Raw genomic sequence first — 26,711 nt, 5'->3', positions numbered from 1 at the left:
GGAAACAGATCAGGCTTTTGTTGCTGGGTAGGAACAGAGTTGCTTCTACTTAGCCCTATTGTAATTCTGAGGAGGAAGGCCCAGAGGTTGCTGGAGGGGGCCTGGGGAAGAACTTCCTTTTCCTTTTAAACAGGAGCTCCTGGATAGGGAACAGCATGCTTTTCTTTGCTGCAGGTAGTTTCTAAACACAGGAACATCTTCACGGCAGCTGTGAGGCTCAGCAGCTCAGGCTTTGGAGGAGCCGCTTGAAACTTGTTTAAACAGCACGCGTAGGTTAGAATCTGCCTGCTACTAAACCTTTCTTAGTTTTAGGTTCTACAGCTAGAGTAAATGACCGAAATTCCACCGCCAGTAGCAACAAGGCTGTGGAGTTTAGTGACCCCCCCCACCCCCAGTATAAAACAAAGCAAAACAAGACAAACAACCAACCAACCAAGGCCCTAATGTTGAGTATATAGCACATTAGATCCTGTGCGGATAGCTTTATGTTCATTATCTCATTTATGTATTTATTTACTTATTTCCTTATTTTGATTTTTTGGCAGACAGGGTTCCTCTTTGTATACGTGACTGTCATGGAATTTGCTTTGTAGACGAGGCTGACCTCAAACTCAGAGATCCGACTGCCTTTGCCTCCCCAGTACTGGGTAGGCTTAAAGGTACCACGGCCCAGATCATCTCACTTATTCCTTAGCTAACTTTATAAAGTAGTGCTATTCGTTTGCGACAGTTAAGGAACCCCAGGCTCAACAAGCTGAGTAGTAATTTGCTTGTCCCTTCCTTCCTGCTTTCTACAAAGTCAAGAGGTGGTAGAGTTTGAATTTAATTACAGACAAATTAAATTTTTATTCATTTTAAAGAAAATTATATATGCTATGATTATATATAGAGAGATGTATAGGCATGCATGCGTCTATCATCTATCTATGTGTCTTATCTATGTGTGTATGTATGTTTAACTATAACTTCGCCAATAACAGTGGCTGTTGGTTGTGTCTTTCTTCTCACTCTGGCCTGCTCTGGTCTCTTACAGAAGCAGCTGACACAGGATGACGACAATGACGACGTTGAGATTGCTATCGACAATACAGCCTTCATGGATGAGTTCTTTTCTGAGGTGGGCAGCCTTCCTGTGTTTTTTTTTTTTTTTTTTTTTTTTTTTTTTTCTGAATGTCTACAAGGAAACACAGTTTCCTCAGTAAGAATAAAGAAACCTCAGATCTTTCAATGCTGGCAAGGGAACAGATGGGCAGGCAGAATTGTTCCAGGGAGATTCTGTTTTCAATTCTTGGGAGTATCTAGACTTCACATCTTACTAAGGAAGTCAGGAGAAAGAGGCTGGAGAGATGGCTCAGTGGTTAAGAGTACTTGCTGTACTTCAAGAGCAGCGGTTCTGACTCTGTGGGTCAGGACCCCAGGCTGAACCACCCTTTCACAGGGATCACTTAAGACCAGTGGGAAACACAGATATTTACATGATGATTCATCACAGTAGCAAAATTACAGTTATAAAATGGCAAGGAAAATAATGTTATGGTTGGGAGTCACCATAGCATGAGGAACTGTATTAAAGGTCACAGCATTAGGAAGATTGAGAACCACTGCTCTAGAGGAGCCAGGGTTGATTCCCAGCACCCACGTGGTGACTCACACCGTCTGTAATTCCAATGCCAGGAATCCCGTGTCTTCTTTTTGCCCCTGTGGGCACCAGGCTTGCACATTGTACACATCATATACATGCAGACAAAATGCTCATACACATAAAATAAAATAAACAAATAACTAAATGATTTTTAAAAGGTAGGCAGAGGGTAAATTATAAGTAATTGAAGATAGACTTGAGAAGTCTTAAGTTTTTTATATATTTTTTAAAAAAGAAAGCAATCTTTTTTTTTCATTTTATATACCAATCCCAGTTCCCACTCCCTCTCCTCCTCCCATTCCCACCCCGTTCCTCCATCCATTCCACTCCTCAGAATGCTTTGGGGAACATTGCTTTGGGGAAGGTCCAAGACCCTCCCTACTATATCTAGGCTGAGCAAGGAATCCATCCAAAGAGAATGAGTTCCCCAAAAGCCAATACAAGCAGTAGGGATAAATCCTGGTGCCGCTGCCAGTGGCCCCACAGTCTGTCCCAGCCATACAACTGTCACCCACATTCAGAGGGTCTGGTTTGGTCCCATGCTGATTCCTTTCCTGTCTGGCTGGAGTTGGTGAGCTCCCATTAGCTCAGATAAACTCTTTCAGTGGGTAAACCCATCATGGTCTTGACCTCTTTGCTCATATTCTCATTCCTCCCACTCTTCAACTGGACTTAAGGAGCTCAGCCCAGTGCTCCACTGCAGGTCTCTGCCTTTGCTTCCATCAGTTGCTGGGTGAAGGTTCTAAGGTGACATTTATGATATTCATCAATTTGACTACGGGGCAAGGCCAGTTCAGGTACCCTCTCCTCTATTGCTTAGGGTCTTAGCTGGGGTCATCTTTGTGGATTTCTGGGAATTTCTCTAGTTTCAGGTTTCTTACTAGCCCCATAATGGCTCCCTCATACTACAAGGACATTTGAACAACTATGTTTATAACAGCATTATTTGTAATAGCCAGAACTTGAAAACAACCTAGATGCCCCCCAACCGAAAAATGGATAAAGAAAATGTAGTACATTTACACAATGGAGTACTACTCAGCAGTAAAAAACAATGATGTCTTGAAATTTGCATACAAATAGATGGAGGTAGAAAAAAAAAACCATCCTGAGTGAGGTAACCCAGACCCAGAAAGATGAGCACAGTATGTACTCAGTCATAAGTGGATACTAGCTGTAAAGCAAAGGATAACAAGTCTATAGTCCATGACCCTAGAGAAGCTAAGTAACAAGGTGAACCCTAAGAAAAACATATATTTATCCACCTGAAAAGAGGAAATAGAAATGATCCCCTGACAAAATTGGAAGCATGGGGGTATGGGGAGAAGGGAGGGCAGAAGAGGAAGAGGGGAGAAGGAGAGGGAGGAGGAGAACTTGAGGGAATGGGATAGTTGAGATCGAGGATGGATAGGGATGAGAACAAAGAAAGAGATTTTTTGATTGAGGAGGCCATTATGGGGCTAGCAAGAAGCATGACAACATTTTAATGATGTCTTTTCTTACTTAAAATTATATAAATACATTGTCAACCTTAGGGTCACAGCTAGGAGTAAAACCAAATTATTGCTTCTTTAGGCCTTTGATTCATATTGGTGAAATTTGTTGTTTCTTATAATTTTCCTAATTGTCTTAATTCTAGTGGTGATAGAACAAGATGCTACTGGATTGTGTTTGTAAAGTCACATGTGCCTACAGATTCATGTGTACTTTGGGCATGAAGAAGGCCTTACAGGGTTGAGTTACAGCTATATGAAGTAGTAGAATCATGGGGAGGTGGGGGCAGGAGTATATCAAGACCAGAAACGCTGGCTTTGGAACTGAGAATCCTTAGGTTTAGATCTCAGTTCACTTATGACCGACCAGCTATTGATTTTGTGAATTTTCTTTAGCCTGCCGGGCCTTGTTTTCCTTATCTGTAAAGTGGGATCAGTTATACAGTGATTCCCATAGGGTGATATTAGTTGGGTTTGATTATGCTCATAACATATCCAGGACATTGCCAGGCATGTGTGCACTCATTGTATTGTACTTAGCACACCCTGCTCCCCAATCTTACTTGTCCTGGAGTTTGGGTGTCTACTGTTTTCTCCTGGAAAGAAACAAGAGACATCATTTTCATGGGGCAGTTCAGGGGCTTTCCACCATCTGGATTGTGGGTGTGGTGAAGTGGTCCCTCAGAGTTCCCCTGAATGGAGTGGAGTGGAGCTTGACCATTCTTGCCTGCTCATCTGCTAGATTAAGAACTGGGTTGAAGAGCTAACTTGAGTGTGTGTTGATCTGACTGGAAAGTTGACTATAAGCCTCCACAGCTCCTAACCCTGTTTGTGTGTGGGTGTGACCTATAAGTCAAGGACTCCTAGTGAGGTCAAACAACACTTGTGGGCAGTGAAATACCGTGCTCAGTGGTGGAGGTGGGTTTGAGTTAATGTCAGAAGATATTGTCTCTGGTCACTATAGTCTTGTCCTGGAGTGTCACGTACACTAAAGAATATCTTCTCTACGAGGAGGAATCTTCTCTAGCACCTGTGTTTCCCCTCTTCTCCTGAACCACAGGAGGGTCCTTAAGAGACAGCATTCCTCACAGTGTAGAAGGATGGTAGGATTTGGTCTGTGAGTAAAGTCTATTTTCCTAGTTAGTACTGGGTAAGTGGTCATGATCAACTTTTGTTGGAAGAGAGTGAATACTTCACAGAGAGATATGATTGCCAGGGTTACTGTAGAGCCTAGCATGATACATCTTATAGAGATGACCACACTGCTGCCCAAACACAGCCAGGAACTGTTACTAAGCAACAGGGCAGGAGTTGGGTGTGGCTGTTTGGTCAATAAGAGTGCTCATTCTGGATGGCAGTGTAAGAAGCCATAAACCTCTGTGATCAAGTATTTGAGAATTTCTCTTTTTGGACAGAAATGTATTTGTTTAAAGATACTGCTGTTTTCTTAATTTAATTACATTTATTTAGTGTGTGTATACTTGTGCCTCTGCACATGTGTAGGTTGGAGGAAAACTTGACTTCAGGGAGTTGGTTCTTTCTGGCCACGTGAGTCCGAGGGATCTAACCTGGGTGACAGAAAGTATCTTTACCCGCTGAGCCATTTTGCTGTCCGTCTCTCAGATATTTAGAGTGCACATTATCTTCCTAAAGGCTCCAAAAAGTCCGGTAGTGAAGAATCTTGCTTTCTAGACTCTCTCAGTGTTTAGCTCATAACAGACCTGACATGGAGCTTTTATTAGCAAGGTTGAGTGGCTACACTTTAGAAAATGTACCATTAAAGCTTTCTTTTGGGGAGTCTTCCTTAGTTTGGGCTGCTATCACAAAGTATGTAGTTTGGATGGCCTCTAGATAATAGAAACTTTCTTGCTTGGTTCTTTTAGAGCCTAAAAGTTTGCGTTCAGGGTTCTAGCATTATTGGATTATGTTGGGGGTCCTTCTTCTAGATTGCAGAGTACTTCAGCTTCCTGTGGCTCCACAAAGTGGAAATAGACAAAGACAGCTAATCCCATTCATGAGGAATCTATCTTCATGACCTAGTAGCCCACAAAAGCCCCACATTTAAATTCCTTTATATTAAGAATCAATGTATGGCTGGGTGGTGGTGGCGCACGCCTTTAATCCCAGCACTTGGGAGGCAGAGGCAGATGGATTTCTGTGAGTTCAAGGCCAACCTGGCCTACAAAGGCTAGTTTCAGGCCAGGCACCAAAGCTACAGAGAAACCCTGCCTTGAAAAACCAAAAACAAGAAGCAAAACAACAGCATCATCAACAACAAAAATAAATAAATAATCAATGTATGAATTTGTGGGGGCATGACATTCAGTTCATTATAGGTGCACTTAGAAAATGAGACTATTTTTGCTGGGGGTACAAAGCATATTTCTCTCTCTCTCTCTCTCTCTCTCTCTCTCTCTCTCTCTCTCTCTCTCTCTCTCTCTCTCTCAGGTATATGTATGCTTGTGCACATTTGTGCATCTGTATGTGGAGACCTCAGTGTCAGCCTCAGAAATATCCACCTCTTTTGAAATTGTCTTTCATTGGCATAGATCTCACCAGTTAGGCTAACCTGGCATCTGCCTGTCTGTGCCTTCGCAGTGCTAAGATTACAGACATGCCTCTCTATACCTTGGGTTCTTTTCTGAGTTCTGGGAAACTGAACTCAGCTTCTTAAGTTTACAAGGCAAACACTTTACCAACTGAACGTTTCCCCACAACCTCAAGCATGTTTATTTCTTTAAGCTACTTGTATTCATACATTCATCACACAGACATTTAGAGAGTGACCCTGCACATTTGGCATCGTGAGGTCTTTTCTATTTTTTTTTTCTTTTTCTTTTTTTGTTTTTGCTTTTCGAGACAGGGTTTCCCTGTAGTTTCTAGAGCCTGTCCTGGAACTAGCTCTTGTAGACCAGGCTGGCCTCGAACTCACAGAGATCCGCCTGCCTCTGCCTCCCGAGTGCTGGGATTAAAGGCGTGCGCCACCACCACCCGGCGAGGTCTTTTCTATTAGTCTGAGCTGAGAAACACATTGTTGGGCATTTGAAGCATCTGAGTCGTACTTACAGAATAGGCCAAGTTCTCCAGAGCTGGCTGGAGAGTGGGCTAGAGAGGGTGTGTGTGAATGGAGCAGTAGGAGCTACAGAAGGACCAGTCTTGAAGCACAGGGATTTGCTGCTTGGACTTGAGTTTTGTTAGAACCTAGGACCTTTCAAAGTGACTATAATTTAGAAATCTAGGCATGAGGTCAAAGCTGGCAGGCTGAGAACTTCTTAACTCCTTCAGTAGGGCATTTGTATGAGAGGGAAGTAGGCAAACTGGTAGATTCTGATTTCTAGGATCTTCCAGGAGTGAGGCAGGAAGCCTTGGCTGGTCACTTGGCGATTTACTTTTGACCTCTCCCATTTCCTCTCCTGCACTTTGCCCTTTCTTGCTGGGAGCTACAGTAAAATGTATACAGTATACAGACTGGCAGATCTATATGACATGTATCTGTATACTGTACTGTTTGAAGCCCCCTTTCCTACTGTGCCCTTTCTTTTCTACTTGGTCCCTCTTCTAAGTTCCTAGTAGTTGCTTTTTATCCACCTTCTGTGTGTGTGTGTGTGTGTGTCTGTGTGTGCGTGTGTCTGTGTGTGCACGCATGTGTGTGTGTGTGTGCGTGTGTGCGCGCGTGTGTGTGTGCGTGCGTGTGTGTGCACGCGCGTGTGTGTATATAAATTCTGCATGAGATAAAACATACCTGTGTGTGTGTGTGCGTGCGTGTGCGCGTGCGTGTGTGTGTGTGTGTGTGCGTGTGTGTGTGCGAGTGTGTGTGCGAGTGTGTGTGTGCATGTGTGTGTGTGTATATAAATTCTGCATGAGAGAAAACTTACCTAGTTGACTCTCTGAGACTGCTTTAACATGATTTTTTTCACTTAATATGATGACCTCTCGTTCCATCAATTCTCCTATAAATGACAGTATTTTATTCTTTATGACTCAGTATTCTGATATGCATACATTTTAAAAATCTATTCATCAGTTGGCAGATATGTAGGCTAATTTTCTGTCTTGGTAACTGTGACTATTGCCACGGTCATCACGGGTGTGAGGTATCTCTACTGTGTGCTGACATCATTTCCTCCAGGTGTATTTGCGGGAGTGGTGCAGCAGGGTCATATACCAGTTCTGATTTTAGCTTTTCGAGGAACCGCCATACCGTTTTCCATAGTGGCTGTACTAATTTACATCCTACCCACAGTGTATTTCCTTTATCCACCATGTTTGTTCTTTTTATGATTGACGTCCTGATTAGGGAAGATTAGTGTTTCAGCTTAGTTGATTTGAGCATTTTGTCTTAGAAAACTTGTTTTTATTGGTCAGTCCATTTCTGAGATCATACTTTTTATTCATAAAAGGAAGCTGTAAAGCTAAGTCATGATAAAAACCCATTAGGGACTAGGAGTTTAGGAGAGGCAAAGACTAGTTCTTAAGCAGCAGAAGAAAACATCTCGCTTTGCCTTTCAACTCAGCTACAGTCTGCCGGGACTTTCTGTTTTCTGTCATTTCAATTCCATTGGAGAATTAGGTTCAGGAGAAGAGGCCATTGTGCCTTCAAAATAGCTACCACTTGCTCCGGTGAAATGGCTCAGTGGTTAAGGTGCTTGCAATGCAAGTGAAGACCATAGCTCAGATTTCCAGGACCCATGCAAATGCCAAGTAGGCATGCTATCCACCTGTAATTCTAAGCCTCAGAAGACAGAGATAGGGAGTAAGCAGCCATGTTCATGAATGCTGGGTTTGATTGAGGGACCCTGCCTCGATGAATAAGGTGTCGTATGGATTGAGGATGATTCCCAACAGATACCTCAGGCCTCCACATGCATTTGCACCTGTATGTGTTCATACTCTTGCAAACGCAAGTACGCATAACACACATTTATGCATTGAAATGGAAACAGACAAAACTTCCTCCTTACAGTGAGATGACTGTGGTTAATATCATGTGGTGATTCTAATTGGCAGCACCGACCATCAGGAGTAGGTGACTTGATGTTCTTAGATTTTTGTGAGTGGTTACATTAAGATTGCTGTAGGATTCAATGAGACATACTTTTAAAGGGCAGCATGGTGCCTGGCATATAATAAACGAGCAGTTGTTATTGCTGTTGGTATTTATTGTTATCATCTTAACATTCATTATGTCATTATGTAGTACTTGATGTGCTGTAAGCTTGTTCAATGTCATAAAAGTGCTAAGAGGTGGAGCTGAACCCTGGACTTGTGCTGTCTGGTACTAATTTTTAAAGTTGTATTACCTAGGGTCTCATATTGTTGACAGACCATTGGTAAATAGTCTGAAAAACCAACAGGTAATAAAAAGGCACAAGGGACGCATTGGCCTCAGATGTAGTGGTGACTTGAAAAGCCTGCTTTTGGGTTGGCTGTTTTCATCAGCAATGCTTCTCTTCACTGTATAAAAAGCTCTGGATAGGGGGCTGGAGAGATGGCTCAGTGGTTAAGAGCGCTGGCTGCTCTTCCAGAGGTCCTGAGTTCAATTCCCAGCGACCACACGGTGGCTCACAACCATCTGTAATAATATCTGGTGCCGTCTTCTGGCATGTGGGCACACATGGAGGCAGAATGTTGTATATATAATAAATAAATCTTTTAAAAAACAAATAAAATGTTAAAAAAAAGCTCTGGATAAGGAGTTGTGGTCAATTTCCTGTTGGTTAATTGTTGCAGTGCTGATGTCCCTTTTACTCTGGGATAAGGCAGATAGGCACAGTGGGTGCTGAGGTTGCTTCTGTATCTGCTGCCCCCACTATACATCTTTTTCATGGCCTGGTGCCCAGGCAGCTGGTGCCTGTGGATGGAGCTGATGTGTACTGTTGTTGACGGTGTTTTATCACAAAACAATAAACTGCTGGAAATCTGTAAACAGGGACTGCTTTTTTGTTTCCTGGCCACCCAGACCCGAATAGTCACACAAAACTATATTAATTAATTTGACTGATGGCTCAGGCATATTTCTAGCTAGTTCTTACATCTTAAATTAACTCATTGGCATGTGCTATAGCGGTAAGATTCTGGTATCTTTCTCCTTCAACAGTTACATGGCGTCTGCCTGACTCTGCCTTTTTTCTCCCTCTATCTCTGTTTGGATTTTCTGCCTTGCTATATTCTGTCCTGCCATAGGCTAAAGTAGTTTCTTTATTAACCAATGGTAATGAAACATAGTGACAACATTCAGAGGGGAATCCCACATCAACAGTTGTCTCTCCTGGTTATTCTCCATGGGTTCCCTGACCTTCTTGACTCTGATCTGAACCTTGCTATTCGAGGTGAGTGATTACTTTCCTCCCAGGGAGGAGCAGTGTGGATTGTAATGACAGTTCTTTATAGACCAATTTCCTCAACAGTGGGCATGGCACTTCCTGGGCCATTTTTTTTTCATGCTCTTCCACAAACGCAGAAGATGGACAGCTTGCAGCAGGAAGCTCTGCTAAGAATTCCTTTCAGGTGTGGACTATTTTCCCTCTGTTGTCTTTCTGATTGTAGATTGAGGAAACTCGGCTCAACATTGACAAGATCTCAGAGAGTGTGGAGGAAGCTAAGAAACTCTACAGTATCATTCTGTCTGCACCGATTCCAGAGCCAAGTGAGTGTTGACTGAGTTGAGTCACTCTGTACTGACCCTTTGCACTGAGGCTGAGACAGGCTTGCTCTCCTCTCTTCTGGGAACAGCAGGGGAGTGTATCCCCTCGTGCTAATGTACATATCACATTACAGATCACCTCTCTTCTCTCTTCCCAAGCTCTCGTTCCCAGCCTCCATCAGGTCTTCTCTCCATAGTCCCACTTGAACCATTCAAACTCCCTTACTTCCCAGGTCAAACCGCTCATGACTGGCAATGCTCTTCTTATACCCCAAGCCCTGTCCGAGCTTCGTGCCTTGGCTTGCATTCTTTCTTTTGACTGAAGTGCATTTTCCAGCCCCCTTCCAGAATCCTACCGGATCAAGTTCATTTTTATTCGTTCTTTTCCTTAAGAGTTTGTTCTGTAATGGTTCAAGTTGGCAAAGTCCCTTCTGTCTCTTCCTTGCATTTGTTCCTGCTGTCGAGGCAGCCTTTTGTTCCCTTGGGTGTTTTATATTTGCCAAATACAGTTTAGTACTGTCTTTTATGTTCCTAAGAAAAGCGGATTGTCTGCTTCTGTTCCCTGCCTTACTTTGCTCAGTGGCTCTCCAGTTCCTGAGCATATGGGGATTGTCTCCTCATGTTCCCACCTTCCTCTCCACCTTTCTCTTGTCACCCCTGCTCCATCCTGCTGGTACTTCCCTCATGCTAACCTCTGGCTGTTCTTGTTCCCTCATGTTCTTCATATATCATGCTTTCTCCTTGGGATTCCTGCTCTTAGTCCCCTTGGCTAACCTATAATTTAACATAGCTAACCTATAATTTTTCTTTTTAACTAACTAACTAACTAACTCTTTTACCATTTACTAACCTATAGTTTTTTTATTTTTATTTTTTATTCTTTTATTTTTCTGTTGTTGTTGAGACACAGTTCTCCTGTCTCTGCCTTTTAGGGGCGTTCTTCTGAATCCCTGAGACAGTGCTAGGGATTTTCCATAACCATCCCATGCACATCTTGCTCAGAACTTACACTATACCTTGTGCTACATATCAAGACTTCTGATGAACTCCCTATTCATCTCCTGCCAGGCTCAGCCCCTTGAAGGTGGAATCTGTAGCTTCTCCTTGATCCCTTAGTTTCTCAGTTCCAAGTATGAATGGAACTGAATGATGGTTCTGGAGTGAAGGGTTATATCTCTTGTTTAATTAGTTCTGTAAGCCCACCAGAGTACCGTGCTCCATGCACCAGTTGGGTCAGCTCCGGGCATGTAGTAGGTACATCATTAATACTTGCCTCATTTAAGTTGAGGGCTTTGGTTGAAATTTCTTTTCCCCAGAACTTCCATAGACTCCTCTCCTATCGCCTGAGATTGAGTACACATGGCAAACAAGTTGAGTCCTCTAAAAGCGTGACTTGGGTTGGGGAGGGTTACTAAGTAAAGCAGATCCTAAGCTCTAACCCTGGGGTATTTGGTTCTTTAGGTCTGGGGTGGGGTGCCTGGAAAGTGCCTTTTGATTTAGTTAATTAGTAATTTATTTTGGATGTGAGGGATTGAACCCAGGGCTGGTGCCTGCTAGCGTGTGATCTACCACTGTGCCTTTCCTTAGTCTGAAAGTGCTTTAAGAAGAAAAAGAAAAAAAAGAAAAAACCATCTTCCTGTGACTGTGGTGGTGGATTCTGGAAAGCACACTGAAATGATGGTGCCAGCGGGTGTCTGAGAAAGCTTCTGCCTTGCTGTTGATTTTTGTAATTCACAGCGCAGTTCGTCCTCTTTTCTTAATGAGTCTACCTCTTCTGTTTATCCAGAAACCAAAGATGACCTTGAACAGCTCACAACTGAGATCAAGAAAAGGGCCAGCAATGTCCGGAACAAGCTGAAGAGTAAGAAGGGAACACAGGAATAAGCCAGTCTCCACCACAACCAGATGCAGCTTTCCAGGGCTCACTTCTCATCTGTCAGTCATCTCAAAGGGGATGACATCACTTGTCCCATTCTTACTGGAGGCTTGGGGACTGTTCCTGGACTGACTTACTATATCCTTAGATATTTATTGCCTCTTGAATTCTCACTGTAGTTGAAAATGACCAGAACCAAAGTTAGGAAGTGGGAGTTAAGATGAGCTTTCCAAGCTACGGCGGTGGTGTGCGTTGTTAATCCCAGCACTCAGGAGGCAGAGGCAGGCACATCTCTGTGAGTTTGAGGCCAGCTTGGGCTACAGAGTGAGTTCTAGGACAACCAGGGCTGTTATACAGAGAAACCCTGTCTTGAAAAGCAAAACAACACCAAAAACCAAAACCAAAATCCAGCCCAAACAAAAGCAAATATATGTGCTTTCCACTACTGTTGTGATTATTTTAGCTTAGTCCTTCCATTCTATCTTACTGGTTCCCCAGCACCACGTACATTTGAGAGGTACTCGCAGAGACTTACAGGGTTCGTCATTCAGCCTGCAGACACTCCTTACTGCGTACCTTCTCATTCATGCCTCCTGCCCTGGTTTTGGAGCACAGCTCAGTAAAGCTACTATCATAGACCCAATCCTCCTGGCGACCCCAAATGCTTGCTTATTTCCACAGCTGAATTCTATGTTCCCATTCAGAGTACTTGTTGAGTATGTGTTATCGGTCAGAGAGGAAAGCAGTATTACTTTTTTCCATCCAGTAAATTACAACAGTTATTTTAATGGGTATGGAGAGGAACACAACTTCTGAAATTAGTGATAATTTGGTTGTCCCTGCACTAAGCAGTTTATTTGAATTTTGCATTGGTATTTTAAGGAGGTTCAGGTTGGGTGTCCTTAATCTAAAATTTCCAAATTCAAAATATTCCAAAATCTGAAATGTTTTGAGCATTTACATGGCACTGTAAGTAGAAATTTCACACCTAACCTCCCAAGTGCACTAGAAAGATAGTGCAAAATTATCTCCAAGCTCTAAGGTATCTGTGAAACACAAATACATCCTTTCTGCTCTGTCTATGCAAATATTCCAAATTTAGATACAATCTGAGACACTCCTGGTTCTCAGCATTTCACATAAAGGGTGCTCAGTTTGTGTTGCTACCTTTTCCATTTTATTTACAAAGGGCAGGTGGCTGAAAGAGGTTACATGGCTTTCCCCATGTTATACTGCTAGTCCGTGGCTGGGTAAGGGTGAGCGTCTCAGTTCCTTGATGGCCTGAACTGCACTGTTAGTTGTGTTGCAGAGATAATCACATAGTAATTGGTAATTACATAGGCTGATGAGAGCAAGTGTCCAGCTCATGGAGTAGACATTAGGTTTTTGCAGTTTTACCTCCCTGCTGTCCTCCTTCATGGCCCCATGTGTGAGGATGGATAAGGAATTGCATGGATAGGATGCTGTGCAGAAGGAAGGATGCATGTGTTGCTAGGATAACTCTCTCACTCCAGGTATGGAGAAGCATATTGAAGAAGACGAGGTCCGGTCCTCAGCCGACCTTAGGATCCGAAAGTCCCAGGTAACTTTGTGTCTGGTTTAACAGTCATTTTTTGCCACTCTTTAAAGTTATTTTTCACTACTGTGCATTAAAAAATGGTGTGATTCTGCTGTATTGGAACTCAGTTTGAGGAACTGGGAAGAGGGAAGCATCCAGGTGGAAGCAGTGCTCAGGGTCCATTGTTCCCTCTTGGCCTTCTCTCACACTCAGAAGGAGGCACTTAAAGTACTTCCCTAGATTCTTCAGAGCTCAGCCTCAGCGCCTCCTTGTTTTATAGGCAGAGAAACTAATGTCTTTCTTCTGAAGACTGTTGTTAGTAGTTGTCCACTTAGGAGCCATTGAAACACAATCCTTGCCCTATGAGAACTGGCCCTACATTTGGGAGGCTGAGGCAGGAGGACTGCCAAGACTTCAAGGCTGCCCTGCCTGAGCTATCGTGTGAAAACACTAAAAAGTAAAAACTGTACAGGAAAAAAAAAGGAGGTGCTTGATATGATGTTTAAGTGGTAGAGTAAATGTTACCTAGCAGGAGAGCAATGGAAGAAAACATAATTGAGTGCATGGTCACTTGTCACTGAAAGAGCTCATGGAGAAAACTGGGGGTAGCTAGAGAAGACTGGGCCTTGGGGAAGCAAGAGTGCCTCTGTAGACAGGCTCAGGGGGCAGAGTTCCCCTTTTTTTGAGAGGAATAAGAAATAGGATCAGGGATGAGTATGTTTGAGCACGTGTGTGTTGGCAGCAGCAGAGGCGTGACACTGGTGGCAGTGGCAGGGAAGGTGGTGGTGGCGGCAGAAGGTCGAGTATAGGACAGATATAACGGGAATAGCCTGCTTTGAGAGAAGAGTTTGTTGCTGGGTAGCAGATGCTGACCTTCCAGCAGAGAATGTAGCATCACCCTCCAAAGGGCTTCACTAGTTGAGGGAATTTGGGTCAGATTCAGTAGCCGACGGTCATTTTTTTCAGGTCACACAGCATGCTAGGGGGATAGAATAGCCTTTTGGATGTGAGTGGGAAAGAGGCAAGAGGCTGGGAGGCTCTTACTTAGGCTTTTGCAATGATTTCGTCTGAATTTACAAGGAAGTAGTGCATTTTTTTTTTTTTTTAAAAAAAGGCGTCAGTAGGGCCTGATGCTGTGAGGTGGGCAAGAAATTAAGATTATTATGAAGGTCTGTTGAGAGAAAAATGTCTATTTGTAAGCAAGAAAGGTTGAGATTGTCAGCTGGGGGTAAGAACTGCAGGATCTCTGACAGACATTACATGTGGGAAGGGTGGGTGACAACTTCAGCCAAGGCTCTGGTGGGGCATTGCTGCTGGGCTCCCAGGTTCTCAGTGATTTCTCCTTTTGACTAACAGTTACGATGCGAGTTCAGTAAAGGGGGAAACGGGTAGTGGAGGCTACACACTGAAAGTGGCAGTGGACTCTTCCCATAGCTCCCAACTAGGAGAGCAACACTGGGTTTGCATTTTGTCTTTGGGTTTCAAGCCCAGGCTGCTGCAGACTAGCCTTGTGCTGGGGTGGGGCAGAGTTGTCCACCATCTCCTGGGGGTCCGCTCATTTGACTTTGTTTCTGTAGCATTCCGTCCTCTCCCGGAAGTTTGTGGAGGTGATGACAAAGTACAACGAGGCTCAGGTGGACTTCCGTGAACGCAGCAAAGGGCGCATCCAGCGGCAGCTTGAAATTAGTATGTGTTTGAAGTTGGGCCAATGTCTATCCCTATCTTTTCCTATGTGGTTGTTCATCCCAAGTCCTGGAAGAAGCAACAGTGACCCTGCTGCTTGAGCCTTCGGCATTCTATTTGGTGCTCAAACACAGGACAGATGCTATGGCATTGGTATATCTGCAATATGGTATCCTAGGTTGGAAGGTGTTCCATTTGTTGAGCCAAGGAATTTTATTCTTATGGGATCCAATACTTATGCCTGCAGGGGACATCCACTAAATAGCGACTCTCCTGAGAACTCATTGTATTGTCTTGCTGCTAAATGGAAAAGTACATTTTATGAAACAAAGGTGTAGTGCTAGTTGCTATGAGGAATTAAAAAATTAATAAAGTTACATTGTTTAAGAATTTAGTGATATGGAAGGGTAGGCCTTACAAGGAAAATGGCTTCAAGTGGGAGAAGCTGTGTGAGCAAAGATATTATCAAGAAAAAGCATATGTGTTTGTCTAGGAGTGGCAAGTTGTCCAGGGTTGGACGAAGGGTATGTTTGAAGCTGCAGTGTAAAGTGGAGGGAGGGCTGCCCACAAATTGTGCCCTGTCGTGAGGGCCTTGGGCTCTGAGGTTTGGTGGTTGGGGCTAATAAGCAGTCTGAGCTGAGAAGTAGTGGGGTACACACTTAGGGTAGGGATTGGCTGCTGATAATGTTAAGGATGGGTTGAATTGGGAGAGGAATCAGAAGAGTCATTAGGTTGTTGGAGACAGCGCTTGTTTGGGAGGAAATTTCAGATGGAGTTGTGCTTTGATCTTCTACTCGATGTTTATTTCTTTTGTTACCAAGCTGGCAAGAAGACAACAGATGAGGAGCTGGAAGAGATGTTGGAGAGTGGTAACCCTTCCATCTTCACTTCCGGGGTGAGTGACTGCGGCACCATGGACAGCCAGGGTCATGGGGGAGATTCATTGCCTTGGCTTCACTGAAGTTGCAGCTGTGCAGGGGTGGAGCTTATGTGGGGTGGGAGGGCTCTGCAGGGGCACTCTGTTACTAGTGCTACTGATGGCCTGTGTCTGTGTGGCCTGTTGTAGATCATCGACTCGCAGATTTCCAAGCAAGCCCTCAGTGAGATTGAGGGTCGGCACAAGGATATCGTGAGGCTGGAGAGCAGCATCAAGGAGCTCCATGACATGTTCATGGACATCGCCATGCTGGTGGAAAATCAGGTAGCTAGCAGGGGGGAAGCACACATTACCTTGAGAACCATAAGTGACATTTTGGAGGTTCAGTGAGGCAGGGAATAGGGAATTTTCACCATGGGGCAACAAAATTCTAGTGTCTGAGGCAGAAGCGTGCATTCTTATCAAGTGTTGGCATTTAAGCCATTTCAATTTTGTTATTTCTGCCTGTTACTTCGGTTCACAGTGATTCTAGTTAGTAATAAAGTTTCCTATATCATGACAAGAACATGGTTCACCCAGCATCTTTTTTTTTCTCCTGCTTCTTCCCCCCCCACCTCCTGCAAAGACATGGGTTCTTTGGCTGGGGAATGTATCGTTCAGTTGACAGGATGCCTGCCTAGCACTCATGAGGCCTTGGATCTAAGCTGTCTTCTAGGCCAGATCTGCATAAAACAGGCGTAGCAGCATGCATCTATAATCTCAGCACTTGGGAGATGGAGGCAGGTTGATCAGGTTATCTTCTAATACAGAACAAGTCTGAGGGGCAGCCTGGGATCCACCCTTCCTAAAAAAAGTTAAGTCTTGCTGACAAAGCTTTGACAGTCAGCCTACTGATAGCGAATTATTTTACTGAAAAAATTTCCCTCAAATTCACCATAGAACTTACCTTTTAGTTACTTTTTTCAGTTTTGTTTTGTTTTTATATTTCTCTTTTGCTAAGCATGTTGGCACTTTTTACTAAGAATCAACGGTAGGCATGAGGGAAGAATTAGGAAAAGAATATTTATAGAAACACAGGACTGGACAGTTTATTCTAAGGCATGCCTGCTCAGGGGCGACATTTGATATTGCTTGCATATAGTCTTCATGTCTGTTGGATGTTTTGTCCCTGGTTCTTGGGATAGAGTTAGACATCATGCAAAGGTCATAGTGCTGTGTGGCTTCCATCAGGAACTTCCAGCTGTTCAGCCATCTGGACAGAATTGGAAACTTTTGCTTAGTGGGCAGACCCCTGAACCTCGTTGAAGACCGAGCACTGGTTGACTGGATTTTAATTAGTTCTCTGCCCCTTGGTGTGGTGCTTTTCTCCCATTCCTCTTTCTGACCTTTGAGACTCTTTCTCAATCCCTCTATTCCCACTTTTCTTTTTTTTTCCCACCACATTGCCTTGCTGAGGATCTGGTTTGAGTTTCAAGTGATGGTAAGTGCCTTGCTATGTTTATTGAGAGCCCTATGGTGATAGGATGGGGTTGTGAAAGGTCTGGGTTGGGGAGGGGAGTGCCCTACTTCAGATTCTCTGGGAGTAACCCGGGTGACCAAACTTCCTTCAGAGGAAGTAAAAGCTGAGAAACAATTGGGAATCTTATTAATAGACTAGTGTCTAGAGGGGAAGGGAGCAGGGGTAAACCCAACACTTACTGCCTAAGGAGCCTGGGAATTTCTCTTGAAGAACATAAGTACTTTCTACTGTTGCTAGCCTGATACTTCCTGACTACCTTTTATGTGCCAGGCGCCGTTTTACAGTACTAAATAAATTTACTCTAGGCTGAATGAACTTGGTTTGGGTTTGAATGGTCAAGAAGGGGCCAGCATCCTGATGATATTCTGAAAATAGGAGATTTTCTTATTTTGGTTCATCTCTATATGCTTAAAAGATAAGGAAATGAAAGAAAAGTGTGAGAGAGGGAATGTCTTTGTGTATATTTACACAGTCACTAAGCCTCTAGAAGAACTGTGCTGATCTCTAGGAAGTAATCTAGTGTTTATAGAATGAGTGACCACACAGGGACTGGGGACTACAGGTCATCACCTGGGAAAAGGGGAAGCTTGCTCAATGGAAGGTTATGCCCTAAGGTTTCTGTGTGTCTTAGCATGGAAGACTATTGAGTCCCTTCACCACATTCGCTGGGGCTGTTGTGGGTGGGTTAACAGGTGTGGCTTGTGTCTCCTTTTCAGGGTGAGATGTTAGATAACATAGAGTTGAATGTCATGCACACCGTGGACCATGTGGAGAAGGCACGGGATGAAACTAAAAAAGCCATGAAGTATCAGAGTCAGGCGCGGAAGGTGAGGTTTTCCTTTTGTCTTGAGACAAGAGAGTCCATTTTGTTTGCTACTGCGCTTTCTCTCTCCCCTCCTCCTGTCTGTTTCTGTTGCTACCACATCCTGCATCTGGGGAAAGGGAGCCATGATTGACCGTATTGAGAACAACATGGACCAGTCAGTGGGCTTTGTGGAGCGGGCTGTGGCAGATACCAAAAAGGCTGTCAAGTATCAGAGTGAAGCCCGGAGGGTGAGCGCCTCAGTCTCTGCTTGTTGTACCTTCTCTTCCTGTCTTTTGTCACCTTTATGCCTCTGTCCTTGAGCCCATGTCCTTCTCTGTCTTACCTCTTCCAAACCTCTACCTTAGTCTTTCCTAGAGACTTCCTTCCTTCCCAGGGCACCTTGCATGGATCTGGCTCTCACATGCTTTTGTCCCAAGAACCACGAGCACCCCTTTAGGCTGGAGACATGGCCTAGGTCTTGTCATTAATCTCCTGAATGTAGTTTATTAACCCTTAACACATTACACAGCTTCTTGGATCTTTGGTAGCATCTTCTACCTGCCTACCATTCTTTTTATTTTTCTCTATCTTCAACCTAGCACAGATGCTAATTGTTATGTAAAAGTTACCATTCATTCATGGAAGCACCTCCTTTCTTTACTTCTGGATGAAGCAATTTGAGGATCAGAGGTCAGTAGCTGACATTCACAGCCTACTCATACTCTCCACAGTATCTTTGTGTCTGCCTGCCCTCCTGGCCCTGTGTTCAAGAACTCGAAGCTTCTGTCCTCATTGACTGTGGACATCCAGCTATGGCAACTTCTGCCTTTTACTCTTCTCTGTTTCTCTTGGGCTCTGATATTTTTATTTAGTTTTCTCTTCCAACTGCTCCTATTGCTTCTGCAGCTATTCAGGGAGCTGGCAAGTCATTTTTCTTCTGAATCTGTGCTAAATTGCACTTTGGACACCTATAGTATATGTAGTCTGAGTTATATACTGGACTTTTAAGGGGACAGATGAATACAAGCTGGTAATTAGGACTATGTCAGAGATACCTTTGTGTTCCCTGTTGAAAAGGCACACATGTTTTATGGATTGGTCACATGCTGCTTGGAGACCTCGTGATAGAGCTTGCCATGAGTGTACATGTGCAAGCCTGTGAACTGAGAGCTGTAGGCACTCCACATTTCAACTCACTGGCTAGGCAAAAAGGAATTAAAGGAATATAAAATGTACACAAGACCATTTTTATATAGAGATGTGTATTTTTTATTTGGATTGAGGAATTTTTTTTTTCTTGGTAAAAGAGATGAGAAGGGCTAAATTTTAGATGAGTTGCTATTTTATAAACTTTTTTGTAATGATTTTATTTTTGTTTCTTATTCCTTTCTCCAGAAATTGATAATTATCATTGTGATAGTAGTTGTGTTGCTGGGCATTTTAGCATTGATTATTGGACTGTCCGTTGGGCTGAAGTAAGGGGTCGCTGCACTGAAATGTAAGTAGATGAGTGATTCTGGGGGCTCTGGAGGACTCCTCCTGCGGAACTGGTCTGGGATGAGTGGTTCTGCTCTTTTCTAATGACAGTCACAGTGAGCTTTAAAACTTGATTGTTTTTCATTTTCTTAAAATTCCATTCTTGGGTTCTGGCTGTAGCTGTAGGATTGTGGTCATGCCTTCTGTTTGTTTGTAGCCGCCTGAATATTCTGTTTCTACCTTGTCTTCTTGCTTGGCACACTTGAGCATCTCATTTTGAGTGTCTGTATGAAGAAAGCATGGGTAGATGTTGGGTATGATCTGGGAACTGTCTTCTAAATCCTCAGTAGCCGTCATACATGCTGGGCTCAGCTTTCCTTGTCCTTTTTCAACATAACTGAAGCTTTATGCTGTGGCTTCTGGCCCTTAAGAGTTATGTTTGTGGCTGAATGACTGGCTCTTGAATGAGGTACCTGTAACATTTTTAAGTGTTGACTCATGGCAGAGAGTCTGCTAAACACCTTATTACATATAACAGAATCCTTACAACATTCTTATGAGACCGGTCATTTTATTTTAAGAAGTAGAAAAACTCAAGTCTTAGAGAACGGTCAAACTCACACAGCTTCTAGTGGGCCTAGGAGGTGCTCCATCTTAGTTTCCCTTATAAAACACGGTAGTGTTTACCACTGTCTGCAAAGTCCAGAGAACTCTAGGCTATCAATCGAAATTTATTAAGATATAGCTGGCCAGTAAATTAGGCTTAACTTCAGTGAACATCATAAAAATGACCTAGTAGTCCTTGGGACTTAAGAGCTTTATTTTTTTTTCTGAATAAAACAGAATATATGTCATTTTGAAAAGCTTGCAAGATATAGGCAAGGGAAGTTACCTTGTAACATTATTTGTCCAAAGACATGGCAGGAGCGCACACTCTGTGTTTTGCAAAGTTCACACTGTATTAATATATAGTGTTTTTACCTAGTTAGGAAATCATAAAGTCACCCTTTGTCACTAAAATCTTGTTGTAAATCTAAGCCTCAACATGAGGACATTTAACATTTCCTCAGTGCTGGAGTTTATAGTATTTTGCTGTCATTAAGTGTGATGAACTTTGTATTTTTCTTTTTTTTTTTTCCTATAAATTCAGAAATTAGATTACTGAGGTAACAGGCATGAACCTCTCTGAGAGCGGGTGCAGGCTTGGATGTTGACACTGGGGCTGATCTTGCATTTTACTTTGTCCCACCCTACTGCATTTTACCCTCTTTCCACGTGACTAGAGGATCTGAGAGTCAGTTCTTAAATCTTAAATGCTCAGCTTTACAGTGGGAGGCTGCAGCAGTGGGGCACTCCAGCTCTCGTTGGTCTTTGACCCCTTCTCTTTTTCCTGGCAGCGTTATAGTCCTCGAATGTTTAGAAAGTTTCAGTTTTCCGCTTAGTCTTGTCCATCTCAATGCAAAATATGGTAAAATAATAAAAAAAACCGTAATCTTTCCATATCCTAAGATAAAAGATGTCTTGCAAATTCTTTTTTTTCCTTGCAAATTCTTGATGCCTCTTAACCCTTGTTCCTAGAGTTCAGAATGCAGAAGACGCATTTTTGAGGAAGATAATATTACTTTTTGCGGACTAACCAGACTGCACAGCATTAAGTTGCTCTGAAGTTACGTGGCTTATTGCGCGTTCAGTATTCCCTAGTAAAGGCAAGGTTGATTGGCACCTGGGTCTTGGCTTACTGGTCTTCCATGCCAATTCATGACTGAGGGCAATCTGTGTTTACATTCTGTGGTTGCATGCCAGCTATAGTGCTCAGATGCGTTCCGTGCCCCTAACTTCCAGAAAGTCACTGGAGAAACTTGCGCACTCTTAAAATCACTTCTAAGATGAAGCAGTCACACCTGAGATTTTCCATAATCTTTTGATTGTGCCTGTCTCCTTCTTATGTGAAGGGAGAGGATTTGGATATAGGATGCTCCTGAAGCTTGAATTCAAGGGCTCCCATGTGCCAGGCAGAGGACTGGTGTTTTCAACTAGTGATTATGTATCTCCATGTCCTTCTACAGGTGCTAGTTTGTGGCACAAAGGCTTATAAGTGGCCTAGATATTTCTTGGTCCTACTTTTAAATAAATGAAATACTTTAAAAATTAGTATACAAAGTAATGGGGTTCATTATGTTATGTCTGTATTTTTTGATAATCCTCCTACCCTGGATCCTCCTGCTGGATCCCCAGCCCCCAGTAGCTCTCTGTTCTCCTTTCATGGTACATGTATTCTGTCATTGGTATCCCCTCCACTACCACCAACATGATCCCTTTACCTAGAGCAGTGATTCTCAACCTGTTGGTTGTGACCCCCAAAAGACCATGAGAAAACAAAGATATTTACAATTCATAACTAGCAAAATTACAGTTATGAAATAGTAATGAAAATAATTTTGATTGGTGTTCAGTCACAACACGAGGCACTGTATTTAAGGGTTGCAGCGATGGGAGGTTGAGAACCACTGCCCTAGAGTTGTTATTGGTTCTCTCACAATACAGATCTCTATTTCACATGTCCAACCTTAGGTTTGTTGCTGGGCTATTTCAGTTTAGTGTTTACTTCTGCATGCTTTTTTGTAGGCATTTTCTGATCTTTGATCTCCACGTTTGGGGTTTGTGGCTAATTCCTTGTTTTTAGCATTGTCCTGTGTACTGATCTGCCCCCTTCTCCCCACCTCTCTTAGAACCTGATTTCACTCCAGCTTGGCCTGACCACTCTTGTCTCCAGATGGGAATGGAGTCCTAATGGCCTTTCTGAGAACGAGGGGCACCTGTTCCTTTATTTCCTTGTAACCGCCCTTGGACCTGGCTCAGCAGTCTACCCTTGGAGGAATCTAACCTACCTGATGCAGCCCTGAGTTCTCCTCAGAATCACCTCCCACCCTAGCAGCCGAAGTACCCTCCTGGACTGTATGAAGCACCCAGCTTTTCCTCCCTTCTGGTGTGTCAATTATGCCTTGTGTGTTGGAAAGTCCCTGTGAGACCAGCCTGAGGCGCTGTTTTTCTACCTCATAGAACATTCTCCTGGAATATACTTTGTAGGGGAGTAACTAACAAAATAGAGGGGTTCTTCTAAGTAGTGTGGCTTGGATCAGAGCCCCTAGCTGGCAAGATGCCAGTCCTTAGTTTGTTGTCCTATGTCCTGAAAGCATGGGGGACTAACAGATGCCATTTTGGCCTTCTAAGTTGACTTATTTGAAATCCACCCTTTAATTAAGCTCCAAGTTCAGCTTGCAGGCCACTTTGAATTTTCTTTGTATTCGTCCGTTTACTCAGAGTGAGCAGGGTGATCCTCTGAAGCTGTCGTTGGCAGAGACTGAGGTTGTGGAATACGCTTCCATGTCCAAGTCTTGGAAACCGGCTAGTCATTGTTAGAGAATCGTTCTTTGTGAAGCCATTACTTTGAGGCCAAGCAGAACCAGGGATTTACAACTGGGCCAGGGACAAGGTGCTACAGTCTCAGGCTCTGAAATTGTCAGTCATTTGTGTGTTCCAGGTGTACTTTTATAATTGTATGTGAGAGATATGTACATAATTGTCTGCCTCTAGGAAAACAACTATGATCTAAAAGAAAGAAAGAAAGAAAGAAAGAAAGAAAGAAAGAAAGAAAGAAAGAAAGAAAGAGAAGGTAAACAACATACTTTGGCGAAAATCAGTAAGGGACATGTGTCTGGCTCAAGTGATCACTGTAGAAATGTGATTTTCCCCTTGCCATCACAGAGCTTGTTTTCTGGATAGCTGCTGAGACGGGAATCAAATGAGACCTTTGGAGTAAGGACTGAGTTGATTCCCATTGAATTTTTCTGCATAGATAGTGTAATATTTATTTATTCCCATCTGCTGCCTACAAGAGAGTGGTCCAGAAAGCATCCCGCAGCTACCCGATGTATCTGCACTATCCATGTGATGTCCCTCTCTGGCAGGAGACTTGGGAGGCTACAGAGCAGCTCTTCCTGCTCTCTTGTCTCCTGCAAGTCTTATCATGGAGGCAACAGCCTGGAAGTCTTTATTTAGTGATTGCAACCCAGTGGTAAGCCTTAGACCTTTGGTGGTTCCTGCCAGTATCCCTGATTGGATAATTAAGACCTAACTTTAATATTTTGTGGGGCAGGGTGAACATTCTAATCCACACACTGCCCATGAGCTTCCTGTCTTTCTTCAGTCACCCAGCACTCAAGACAGAGCCACGGGGATGCCCTCCTCCCTATGGCTGTGATGTCTGACTGGACAAGGGTCCCATCTAGGAGGGGAGATAACCCTCAGTGCAGGCCTTCTCTCTCCTCTGACTATGAGATCGGGGGATAAAAGTTTGAAACGAATGTCACATGTGAAGGGCTTTTGTTGTTTGTATTTTTTTAAATGTAAACTTGATTATTTTATTGCTAATTTAAAAATAAATGACTTTATATTGATTGCAAAACACTTTGGTGATTCGGTGCCACCATTTGGTGACTTTTGGTGCCCCAGAGGAGACTGTCACTCAACTTGATCTAGTAGGAAGTAGGGGACCTGTTGGGATGCTATCCAGAAGGCAGAAAGGGCAAGATGCAGATCCCTGTGGATATGATTTTAAGTCTAACCTGGAAACATTCCTGTGAACAGGCCAGATCCATCCATTTCCTTCTGGCGTTTCCTGTCTCCTCCCTCTTCCATGTCTAGCTGTACCTGTCTCTGTTCGTAGTGTGTATCTGCACAGTGATGCTGTTTCTCATGTAATTCTCTCTCCTTATGATGAGCAGAAGAAGATCATGATTATGATCTGCTGTATTATCCTTGCCATCATCTTGGCTTCCACCATTGGGGGCATATTTGCCTGAAAAAGGTGAGCTGTCTGGCTGGGGCCGGGGGGTCAGGCCTGCTGTCTCTTACTTAACAACTTATATTCTCCTTACTTTCATTGTATGTCACCAGATTGCCTAATAAGGGGTGGGGGTGGGTACAGGACTAGGTGAATGGTAGAGAAAACCAAGGAAAGGGATGTTTTGGGAGACGTAGGTGAGGAATGATTGGGAGTAGGTAGTCAGGGAGATGGGAGACATGGTGGAAGTCTGCCCCGTGATTGAGTCTGGTAGGATAGTGATTCTGAACAATAAGGGGTGTTCATTCCTCTTGTACAATCTCAGACCTTGTATTTAGAAATGGTAAAAGGAGTAAGAATTAATTTTTGCATTGAACTTGCCTTAAAATCCCCTACTTCCAAGGTTAGGACAAGCCAGTACAGTTTTGAGAGTAGTTTCTCACCCCTGCAAAGGAGAGTTGGTATCCTGTCCATGAGTACCATGCTGTGTAATACATGATTTTTCTTTCCATTTTCTGTTACTTCCTTCTGCCCTCACAGATGGAATCTCAACAGGCATCTCCAGTCTTCCACCTCTCTGGTGCCATCACTTCTCCCCTTCAGAGTCCTCGACAACTCTGCCTCTTTTCATTAGTAAACTTACAACACGGGGCACCAGTCAACTGCTTTTCAATGTTACACAGAGGGGGAAGAAATGAATTGAAGGCGATATGGATGAGGAACAGGGAGCACAGCAATATGCAGCTGGTTTAGATGGTCTTTGAAGGGCAGGCCTGTGTGGTGGAGAAGCATAATGGGCCCCTGCTAGGGTACAACAGAGAGCCAGAATGCCAGGACAGTGGAGAGGCAGGCATTGTACCAAGTTCACAGGGTCTTCAGTGCACTCTGTGTCTGTCTCTCAGAACGTGGTACTTAGTACTTTACTCTTTAGGCTCTTGTAGGCCTCAACCGTAGCCAAGCACGTCTGCTTCCTTCTTCAGGGTCCAAGAATAATTTTAAAGCCTAGGCTGTTTCAGGATTGGCACCATGCCTATCTTTACCACCACCATGTCCCCACTGCTTAGCACAGTGCCTGCCACCTTCACATACTCACTTGTAGTCAAGCTTTGATTTCATTCATGGAAGAGTTCTCAAGCTTGGTTTTTAAACTCTTTAAGGTATCACAGGGAACATGGTTTATTGCTATCAGAGGCTTATGCAAAAGTACTACAACCACCTCCATTACCATATCATACTCTTTAAAGTGTCTTTCTTTGTGTGTGGGGGGGAAGTAGAAGTTGGGTTTCTATTGGTGGTATAGATTTCTATCAATGGCCTCTCATTTGGCAGAAATGGTGGTTGGTTTCAGGATGGAGGTTCATTAACTTCATTCCTTCGTAAACAGGATAAAAAAACCCCAATGTTTCATCAGTGTGCTGTTTTCTACCCACCTTCAAACGCAAGTGGTCGAATACTTTACCAGTTCATGTTTCCTTTAGTTTGAATAGGCGATACTGGCTAGCTCAGAAAAACAGGTTAATCTTGTTCCGTACAAATGGAGCTGGAGCCCATGAGGCTTTGGATCACACAGGACCCTGATTTATCCAGCAGTAAGTTGTTTGCTCCACACACATTAGATCCTGAAGGAACACAGAGCCAAAATGCCCTTCCTTAGATAGTTTCAAACCTAGGAAGCGCCAAAGGTTTCGACTTTTGTTATCAGTTCTTTTGCTAAATGGTACATTTCTTGTCATATTCCATGTTTCCCTTTCTGAGTCTGACAGAAGATGAGCAGCTGTGTATTAATAAATATCTGTTAAACCTACTAATCTAGGTACTGTCATTTTTATCCTTATTATTCTAAAAAATGTGCTTGTAATGAGCAAAATGTCATAAACTAGACAGTGAACATATTTACATTTCCAACTGTGAGATGGAAAACAAGTTTCAGCCCTGGAGACATGCATGGTACAATGTAGGAACTGAGACATCCTACCAGGGTCCCTCCCCTCCTCCAGGATCTTGCTTGTAGCATGGCTGGCTTTGAACTCAATGGCCTGCCTTTGCTTCCTGAGTGCTGGGATTAATGGCATGCTCCACCACAGTGCTGGGATTAATGATTTGGGTATGCCAAATCATTCTTAATCTCCCTCTCTCTTTTGGTTTTTCGAGACAGAGTTTCTCTGTGTAGCTTTGGAGTCTGGCCTTGAACTCACTGGGATCCTCCTAAGTCTGCCTCCCAGGTGTTGGGATTAAAAGTGTGTGCCATCATCGCCTGGCTCATTCTTAAACAACTGAAAATGACCAATGCGATACC

General features: G+C 43.5%; 1 protein-coding gene across 1 annotated transcript in view; it reads left to right on the top strand.

The window, feature by feature from the left end:
• Window positions 1-24,338, top strand: part of Stx3 (syntaxin 3) — a 40,542-nt gene extending 16,204 nt beyond the window's left edge. Inside the window, exons 2-11 of the mRNA XM_038331281.1 lie at window positions 1,034-1,117; window positions 9,682-9,781; window positions 11,565-11,639; window positions 13,169-13,236; window positions 14,790-14,898; window positions 15,717-15,790; window positions 15,962-16,096; window positions 18,008-18,118; window positions 19,492-19,594; window positions 22,302-24,338. Of these exons, the coding sequence (XP_038187209.1) occupies window positions 1,034-1,117; window positions 9,682-9,781; window positions 11,565-11,639; window positions 13,169-13,236; window positions 14,790-14,898; window positions 15,717-15,790; window positions 15,962-16,096; window positions 18,008-18,118; window positions 19,492-19,575 (840 nt within the window). The 3' untranslated portion in view covers window positions 19,576-19,594; window positions 22,302-24,338. The remainder of the gene's footprint in view (window positions 1-1,033; window positions 1,118-9,681; window positions 9,782-11,564; window positions 11,640-13,168; window positions 13,237-14,789; window positions 14,899-15,716; window positions 15,791-15,961; window positions 16,097-18,007; window positions 18,119-19,491; window positions 19,595-22,301) is intronic.
• Window positions 24,339-26,711: the final 2,373 nt, after the last annotated feature.

The sequence above is a fragment of the Arvicola amphibius genome, chromosome 1 (assembly GCF_903992535.2).
Source record: "Arvicola amphibius chromosome 1, mArvAmp1.2, whole genome shotgun sequence".
Taxonomy (NCBI): Eukaryota; Metazoa; Chordata; class Mammalia; order Rodentia; family Cricetidae; genus Arvicola; species Arvicola amphibius.
Note: the sequence above shows the minus strand (reverse complement) of the source record. Positions and strands in the feature narration are given on the sequence as shown.